We start from the raw sequence: 10,123 nt of genomic DNA on the forward strand, positions 1-10,123 counted from the left end.
AATAATTAATTGATTTGCAATCTATGTTTAGCATGCAGTAGGGATAGATATTCTTATATTGAATCGTTTTTTAATTTTTTTTCATAGACTATTTTCAAACATCCAAATTTTATCGATAAAAATGTTTACCATATATCTGCTCTGCTTGTGTAGTTTCGTATTACGTTGCCTTCTGTATAAATCACTTCTGGTGCCATGTATCGCACTGTCCCAATTTCTGTAGCGACCCCATTTGCATCAATAAACTCAGATAGACCAAAGTCTGTAATCTTTATTTTCCAGTCATCTTCCATAAGAACGTTGTTGCCTAGAAAAAAGGTTTGTATTACACACGATCAAAAAATCGATGTAACTTTTCATTACAAATTGGTCAAAATTTAATTGTATATTATTTCGGCAATGTTTTTAGTTATATGATTTTATTGAAACATGGCAATAGAAAAGCAGAATATTTACTAAACTTTTATTGAAAATTTAAATATTTATAACGAAAGCCTCCCTTTTTACTCTCCTTTCTACAGAGCTTAAAGAAAGAGTAATAATTATGCTGTTATTTGGATAGTTTCCGAGTACGAAGTATTAAGGATGTTTTGTAAAACTTTGACGTTTTACATCCTACCGGATACGGAAATACTTTTGTCCGTGTGTATGTGTACATGAAAACTTAAGTACCGTTTCAGTTATGTTGAAGGCATTTCATATATAAATATTATTTCAATGTCAGAGTGTTTTGTCAGCTTTTGAGAAACTCCTATTCACCAAAAGCAATACTTACCTTATTTTAGGTTACTCAAACCCAATATATAGAGCAGCATTTAAGTTAAGTAGATGACATTTCACATATAACTATTAAATAGTATGCCCTTGTTTCTATCAAGTTTTAAATTATTTCCGTTAAACGGATTTGATACTGTACTTTATTGCACGGGAACTCAAAAAATTAAGTACTTTTTTACTTAGATAGTCAGCTATACAAATACATATATGATATTATTTTGAAATTATGTTCAATTAGTGATTGCCCTCCGACAAACTAAAGTGGCACTTTGCTCTATTTCTAGTTTCTAAAACACCACTCAGTTACACACTGTTTTAGTTAGGTGGACGTGGGAAGAGGGTAGTCTTTAATATCACAATGCAGAATTTGAATAGTTAAGTGTCTTGTCAAAGTTTTCATCAAAATTACCTCTCTCTCTATGATATGCAACAAACCTTTGATATCCCTATGCAGAATATTATTCTGATGCAGGTACTCTATACCTTCCAGAATTTGAGTAGTAAAGTGTCGTGTCAACTTTTCATCCAAACGACCTCTCTTAGATATAAATTCTGCTAGTGTGCCCTAAAAAATGACAAAATTAGTTATTCATATCTAATAGAACTGACAACATTTATACTCTATATTACAAAACTCATTAAAATATTAAAATTAAATCATTTCATGTAGTTTTGCTTACATTTTTCAGATATTCTAAAAATATATAAAACTCATTATGTGTTTTCTTAAATCCGTGAAATTGAACAATTCGTCTGTGCTTTACTTTAAGTAAAATCGTTGCTTCTTTTTGACACATATCCTGAAAATCATTTTTTAAAATAATATATTATTATATATATAGAGTAATACATTCCTATTCAATTGATTCGGCTTCCTACAAATAAACTAGACTTTTCATTATTTAATTTAAATGAAGAAAACTATAGCCACTAGGGTTAGTGGAAATGTTTTGTTGTGATTAACTCTTGTTTTATGGACAGAAATATATGTCGCATGCAAAAACGACTATTGTAATTGAGCCTGCCTCTAATAAGTAAATATCATGTAAATGCTAATAAATTGTGGTTCTGGTTGTAGATAATAGACATAGGTCTCTGCTGTGTTGTGTGTGTGTGTTTGGGGGGGGAGGGGGTGGCTATAAGGTCTTCTTCTTCTTCTTAGTTCTAAATTTTTAATGTTGGAAGGGACCGAGCCTATCTGCCAGAGGGTTTGAACTCGAGACTTTTTCGAATTTGCCGACTCGACCACTCCTCCATCACAATTAAGGATACGTGTCAACTGGTTATGCGCCATTCAGGCCATTGACTCCGATTTCAGCCTGCTTTTCTTTTTTAATTTGCTTCCATAGCCTTTATCCAACCAAGAACACACCACAAGGCAGCAGTTGTTTGATTTTTTGGAGTTGTCTCTCCTAGAAGAGTGGCTGTCCCCAGCTAACGAGCCTCATCTGCCCGATTAGGTAAGGTGATACACTTTCACAATCGAAAACGTATATTAAAAACTGAATGTAAGCCATTTAAAAGTTATTTTACAAATGAAATAAAAATGAGCAATATATGTAACGTTGATGGGGCTTAGTGAATATTTTCGAATTAAGTCTCTTTTTTAAAAACAAAAATACAACTTAACAAAATGGGTTTATCATATTTATAGGCCTAATTTAATAAAACATAACATGTTGCTACTGATTAACCCTTAATTTATATTAAACTAGATTGCCCGTCCCCGCGCGTTGCCTATCTTACTTTTAAAACGAACTTGAGCGCTATGACGCATACGTTCGTTTAAAACTTTGCGATAGGCTATAGATGAAATTGGGCATTATTGTCGTTCACTAACTTGAATCAGACGCGTCTCTGATCGCCCCGGCAGGGTAAGATTTGGCGATAGGATATTCTATGAGCATTATGGCACCTACGTTATTTTGAAAGAGCACCCTAGAATATTGACAGGGAGGCATAAAAACATTTGATGATGAAGCCGAGCAAGGTTTGGTACGCGGCGCCACTTTGGTAGTGTAACATGGGCTGATAGCGCTTCACTGCGTTCCTCACTATTACGGACAGTAAATAACGTACACTCGAGGCTGTGCAAACCAGTGCCCCTACATACATGATCCTAGAAATATAACGCGGGCATTGTTTACATTTTAATAACTTAGTTTTAGAAAACAAGGCCACGCATCAAGGAACATATGATTGGTTACACTTTGTTAAAACTATCTTAAAATTTCGTCACTCTTTGTTCTAAAGTAGAAAAAAACACCTTTTTAACTATTTTCTGACAGGCTTTGCAGCTATTGTTAATATAATTTACAGTTCATAAACCAGGTAACATACTAGGAAACTATCCCTTTTTTTAAGTGACGATTTCTTAGCAACGAATTTTTTCTCATCAGGTCTAGCTTCATCAGTTACAAGATGGACGCTACCAAATGAGCCTGCTCCAATTTCTGATACATCAATTGTGAACTTTTTCGGGAATTCTTCAGATAGGACAATATCTGCGAAAAAAAATTCCATTAATTTATAAAATCACGGAACATAGGTAGTATGTTTACCTCTTTTGTTATAATAAAAAACGATAGTGGTTGGCGTATGGTGGAAGCTATATTGTCTACTTTTTTAAAGAAAGAAGTGAACAGTGTGGAAAAAAAATTAAAATGTAGTTCATTTCAAATACTTTTCTCCTTTCTTTCATAAAGCACACAGCGTCATTTCAATATACACATTCTTTAAAGTTTAAGAATCTAACCTCTTTTAGTAGGCAAAGTTCCAGTACTTTGGCCTGATCTCCAAAATATTGAGTTAGCGTTTGCTGAAATAATTTCGTCTTCACTGGTGGTTAACTGCCCTAACATGTCATTGAATGTGTCGTCAAATAAAATTCTTTGGCTGGCCTGCATGCTCCTACATAACTCCTTTAAACACGCCGTCAAATTTCTCTGTTCCGAATTATCTTGAATAGCGAGAATTTCTTTAAATCTTGGAAGCAATGGAAGTATCTATAAGATCGTTGTATTATTAGTATATGCGAGTAAACATATACAATTTAAAATATAAATGCATGAATATCAAACAAAATAACCATCCTTCCTCATTACTTACACACATTATCACAATGAAGTGTATGAACAGAAACATAATTATTAGTTATTCTATAGTAAAGTAAATAAGACATGCCGATTTGAGATAATATTTTAATAATTATTAGTTATTCTATAGTAAAGTAAATAAGACATGCCGATTTGAGATAATATTTTAAGGGATACGCGATTTTGGTTGTAAAAACAAAAAGCTCGATTAAACACGTTAATGGCAGATAACGAATTAATAATTCATCGGGCCAAATTAAAACTAAATAACATTAATGTAAAATTTAAACTATGCAGTGGTAAAACAAATGTAATAATACGTCTTGAAATTCATCTTCTCCTTCTGCCAGTTTAGCCAGACATTTCATAAGACCACCCAGTTTTACACCAAAATATGTTCTACTTGGATCCATAGCAGCTAAAGTAATGCCTTCAATTATTACTTGTTTTAGTTCAGCTGTACAGACAATGAAAATATTTTGATTTAAAAATTGGAGACTTAAAAACTATGAATAAACTCTGTAAACTAAAATACTAAACACAAGATATCAACGATTAAAACAAATTAAATCAATTTTTTAAGTGTTTTGTTTCATGCTTTTATTTTTCTTTCATTTAAAAGCGTCCCGAAATGTTTTTATTTGTATTTTCCGTGCTTTCAAATTTTCTAGGGCATGGTTAGGGTTAGAGCACTAGGTGCGGCGAAAGAAAAAAAAGCCTTTGACTACATGAAAATAACATAGCTTTTGCTGTGTACATTAAGAATGTATCACATTTTGTTTAAGTATACGGTAAAAGCTTTTTAAAACTAATTTTTTCAAACGAATGCAATCTAAACAACCGCACGTACCCATGCATAGATAATTTAAATATAAGTTTACAAGTAAATATATTATACCTTTCTTCTCATAAGTCAAATTTTCACCGATCAAGGCAAGTAAAACGTGTATACAAAATGAGACTTTTTTGTTACTAGATTTCAAATTGATGATTACCTTGTGAGAAAAATATAAAATTTGTGTGTAAAATGTTACATTCAGAAATACATTTTATGTATACAACACAATAAAAAAAGACATTCAACAACACATTAGACGATAATAAGATACTTTGAGCAAACTAAGAAAGTATAAATACATCTACGTAGTTAATTTTAGATTTCATAAAATAATCTTTTTTTTTCAATTTTGTTTTAAACTTTTAATGCTTGTTTTAAAGTAGAGAATACGGTTTAAATGAGCCATAATCATAATCAAGACAATCTCTAAGGGGCACTCAAAACTGTACTTAAAGCTACAATTAAGACAAAATATTATCATAGAAACTAGGCGCCGAAGCTTGTATAGTTTATATACATTGTCTATGTAATACATAGACAAGGTTAAATGGAAAAATGTTTATGTATAAACTAGGATTACACAAAACTTAAAACATGACTTTAAAACCTGATACTTGTAATCTCAAAAGTTGTTGGATCAAGATTTAAAAAAGGGACATTATTTGTACTAAATTACAATATATATATATATATATCTATCTATATATATATATATATATATATATATATATATATATATATATATATATATATATATATATATATATATATATTAAACGAAGCACAGCCTCCTCAATTCTATTTCGCTGAGGCGGCGCCCCGGCACGTAGCGATTTTGATAACTAGCTATCATGTGAGCACCATGGCGCCTACATTCTTTTAAACAGCGCAATAGACTATGCGTAAGATGGCGTCCCGGCATGGTGCGATTCAGCATCCCGGGCTATCCTGTCAGCGCCTTCGTTTGTTTTAAAGAGCACCCTACTATATTGACACGGTGGCACACGACATTTGATTCTGAAACCTAAGTAGGGGCCTTAAGGTGCGCTCTTGCGGTAGTGTACCATTGGCTCTCGAGAGCTCTCATCTTCAATTCTGACACATGGGCGGTCGCCAAGTGTGTTCTATTTCGCTATAACGTAGAGTAATTAAAGTGCACACCAGGCTTTTTAATTGTCAAAAGGGAATACAATAATAAAATTAAACTTAAATAATATATCTACTTTAACTGGCGATCCATAATCTCATCAATTTCTAGCAAACGAACTTTACTTCAAATAAACGGCAAAAATAATTATTTATTGACCCTATCTTAATCTCCTTCTTACAAGTTGGGCAAATCAAGCTAAGTATCTAGGTTGACTGCTCGCGCTAACTAAAGCCTCTGCTTTTTCTCCGCTAACTCTTTTTTGTTATCGGGTTCTCGTTGTTATTTGTATTTCGACTGACTATACGTTATGAGTCTCTATAACCTATTTATAATCTGAGTATTCTTGAGAATGAAAATTAAAAAAACAGTTATAAAAGATAGCCATAACAATAACTTAGTAGCTTTGAGTTTTGAGGTAAACAGTATTCGCATTTAATCAACTGGTCGTTACTGGTGTTAGGCACACATTTTTTAAATCTATTAAGTTTTTTGGCACTTTATTTTGGGAGCTAAATGTAGTTTTATTGTTTCTGAATTGCGTTTGATGAAGGAAGAATATTTTCATATTATTGTTAAATAGATTTTTAATTTTATGAGGAAACAGGTTGACGCATAACGCATTACTGGCATTTCACGAAACGTATCTGTATCTTAATTAAAGTGTTTACAAATAATCTTATTTAGAACAAGCATTATAAACTGAGGTTACGTGGGGGATAGTGGGGTGAGAAGGCAAGAATTAAGAGTGCTTTTAGGGAAGTGATGTTCAGTTACTTTTAGACCAAAATTTGTGATATGCTATAGGCCTATTTCTCTGCATCCAAATTGTTCGTTTTATTGCGGTCAGGGTAAGTTTTGTTACCGGATTAATTATTTGTTTACGATTCGTTTATTTCGAATGGCAAATAGGCAAATCGTCTGTTTTTGGAAATAAAAATAAGCCGTTATAAAATAAAAGTACCATTACAAAAATTTTTAGAATGCACTATGGTAATCATCCTAATATTTAATATGCATATTAAAGAATACATTTTCAGATTAATATTAGGATTGGATTTACATTTTATTCAAAGAAATGAGGCAGCGCTGTTCTTACTATCAATATATAATGCATTAAAAAGTTCTTAATTAAATTTTAAATTAAATTTTTAATTTGAATGTTTAATCTATAAAAACTAAAGTGTAAACTCCTAATCGATAACAAGTATATCTCTCATAATACACATTGCTCACCTCATCAGTATTTGCATTACGAAAGTAGTCAATTCTTTTCGTTTGGCAAAAAAAATTGTATAACGTGTGCAAAACGCTATACAGAATAAAGTTCGTGGTGGTATTCTGGTAAAAAAAGATGTTTTCAAATATAGATTATTTTTACGTTGACATTAGACAGGTCTATTAAATGAATGTAATTAAAGTTTATTTTTTTATTTTAAAGTTTACCTGCAAATTACTTTGCCTGTTTAGACAAGCTGTCAATATTTCAACAATATTTAATTCGACCATACGCTTTAGAAAAAAATGGGATTTAAAAAATCATTATTATTAGACATTATTTCAAGATTATTGATTATTTCACTAAATTGATGAATTTTAAATTACGTAATTTTAGGAAATTTTACAGCACTAAAAAGTATGAAAACAATCGAGGTCACATAAAAAGGTTAAATCTATTTTACCAGACATATGGACCGCCAGGTTCTGAAAAGTATAGTACATTTTTATTTTTATAAAATTTTAAACCATTTATAAATTTGGCTTATTATCCAAACATCCTTACCTTGAAGATTTGATGGCACATTAAACAAACCAATCGTAAAAACAGCAGGAAACAAACTGTTAAGGAAGATTCTGTGACTGTTGTGTTCAGTAGATCTTCTTCAATTATGTATTTAACTGTAATCTCTGTTTATATATATATATATATATATATATATATATATATATATATATATATATATATATATATATATATACATTTATAAATACTACCTTATACCCGTGCTACACTACGGTGTGGATATGGATAATACCCCAGCGCACCACACTGACCGCGGGTGGGGGTCCCCGCATTGAGACGAATATTCCTTCAGCGCACCGCGCTGGGTAAGTGTTTCGGTAGCACCTGGGGTGTACATGATTATTCACGAAAATTAAGCTACTGTAAAATAAAGTGTCGCAATGCTCTCATGGACGCCCAGATATCCTTCCTGGAAGCCTGGAAGAAACTCTGCTCCCTTTCCCCATCTATTCCTCATTGCCGGGACTTGCGGCATGGTAGTTCCGCTCCTGACACTTTAAGCAATATGTGTACAATTTATTTAAGCAATATGTGTACAATTTAGATAATCATAACTTTATAATTGTTTAATATGTTAAGAATTTGATTTATAAATCATATTTAACTTTGACCTTTCATTTCCGCCAGACGTCTGCAACACTACAGGAGACAACAACAAATTCCGATCAAGGCTATATTCCGTTGAAACAAATTACTCCCGTGCCAATGCTTGTTATTACTCAAAGAAAAAATATAAAAGCAGAAAAACCTCTGACATATTTACCTTACCTACCGAAACAAAAGAAAAACTAGCACTAGCATTGAAAAAAAACATCAAGCACACCAAATATCCAAATGATTATAATAAAATCGGGGTTCCCTTCTTAAATTCCGGTAATCGTTTTCAAAGCATAATATAGTGACCCACGCGTTTTGTTTTAGTTTTTCAAATAGTAGTTTGTTGATATGTATTAACAAAAATCACATGTTTTCTCGTTTTTAGTGCATTATTAAATAAAAGTATTATATTAAAACATTTTTATACATTTGTTTTCAACTTTTCAACTTTTGGTTACTAAAATAAAGCAATTAGAACATGAGTAAATTGGAATTAAGACAAAATTAACATTGACATATTAGATTTTACCACAGTATTTGTACTGTAAAAGTAATTTCTGTAATGTTATTCTTTTGTGAAAGTATTCATAGTACAACATTTGGACAAAACTGCATAATATCCTGTGATAAACGTAGAAATTCACTGCGGAAAATATTCTCACAGATGAATATTCTTCTAACACTTCAGAAATACTGCTTAGCAGCAAATCCTCAGTTGGAATCTGGGGACAAAAGAATAGGAAGTGTTGAATTTTAGTTTAAAATTATCCAATAAAAATTAACAATAAATAGATTTGTAATTTTCATTTTTTTTTTCAAATGTTTGATAAAGTATTTCATTGTAAATGAATACTATAGGTTATCAGGCAGAATGTAGCATACGATATATAATATACGCCGTAAAGTCGTGTGCCATACCGTACGCCAGCCATTTCTATGGGCACTTTTTTCTTCGATAAACCTGTAGAAAATAGTCTTTTACACTTTTACAAGCTTTTACTTAGCTTACAATGTCTATAAATAGGTAGATTGCAAATTTTTAAAACTCAATTTTGACCTTACGTCTAATGCAGCGATTTTATTCAAACATTCGAAAGACAATGATATGTACTTGATATCTAATTAGATAGATAATCATACATTAAACTTTAACTTTATAAAATGTCTAACTTTGGTATCAAACCTTAAGCAATTAAACGATACGCCTGTTTACAGCGATGAACTAATGTTTTTGCCCTAGCATCAACCGCGAAATGAATAGAAGCAAATAACTGATTTTGCAAAGATTATACGCTACTTGTCGTGTTTTTAACGCAAACATTTTAGTAAAAGCTTTTGTAGTATTAATTTTCATTTAGAACGAATGACAAAAATGTGAAAATAAACCACATACAAAAATCTTTTTAATAGCATGGTTTTTAAAAGCACTGAGAATAAAAATCAATTCAAACTTGCTTTCTAAAATAAAAACTATATATGTTAGAGATCACATGATTTACAAAAGCTTTGTTTTTTTAAGAATGCACGTTTGTTTTATATTTTCTTATTTCCAGTGCATTATAAAGCTTGCTTGTTAATGTATTGGTTTTTATATTTGGTTAATGGTGTCCTCATACACATTTCTATTTATGCTTCAATTCAATTTAAATAATTATTTAAAGCTAAGTGGTTAACTGTCGGTTACGGCACTTGCCGCTGCCGCCAGAGTCATCTTATCCATTAAGCACTTTTGACATTGTGCGTAGGGCCTACGAACTTTTGGAGGCATAAGAAAGTTAGAAAACAAATATCTGAAAAATAAAATTTAGAGGTCTGCAAAATTCAGAAAGTGAGATAATGAGAAAATACATTTCTTGTATCCGACG

The 10,123-nt window shown here is 31.5% G+C and overlaps 1 protein-coding gene across 1 annotated transcript in view; it reads right to left on the reverse strand.

Annotated features, from left to right (window-relative positions):
* The window catches only part of LOC131935282 (mitogen-activated protein kinase kinase kinase 2-like), a 65,275-nt gene extending 57,139 nt beyond the window's left edge, over positions 1–8,136 (reverse strand). The window contains exons 1-5 of the mRNA XM_059291668.1: positions 8,023–8,136; positions 4,771–4,867; positions 4,193–4,329; positions 3,533–3,782; positions 3,118–3,281 (exon numbers count right to left, since the gene is read on the reverse strand). Of these exons, the coding sequence (XP_059147651.1) occupies positions 3,118–3,281; positions 3,533–3,782; positions 4,193–4,329; positions 4,771–4,867; positions 8,023–8,136 (762 nt within the window). The remainder of the gene's footprint in view (positions 1–3,117; positions 3,282–3,532; positions 3,783–4,192; positions 4,330–4,770; positions 4,868–8,022) is intronic.
* Between the last annotated feature and the right edge of the window lie 1,987 nt (positions 8,137–10,123).

The sequence above is a fragment of the Physella acuta genome, unplaced genomic scaffold (assembly GCF_028476545.2).
Source record: "Physella acuta isolate Inbredline_101_S28 unplaced genomic scaffold, ASM2847654v3 ptg000141l, whole genome shotgun sequence".
Lineage (NCBI taxonomy): Eukaryota > Metazoa > Mollusca > Gastropoda > Physidae > Physella > Physella acuta.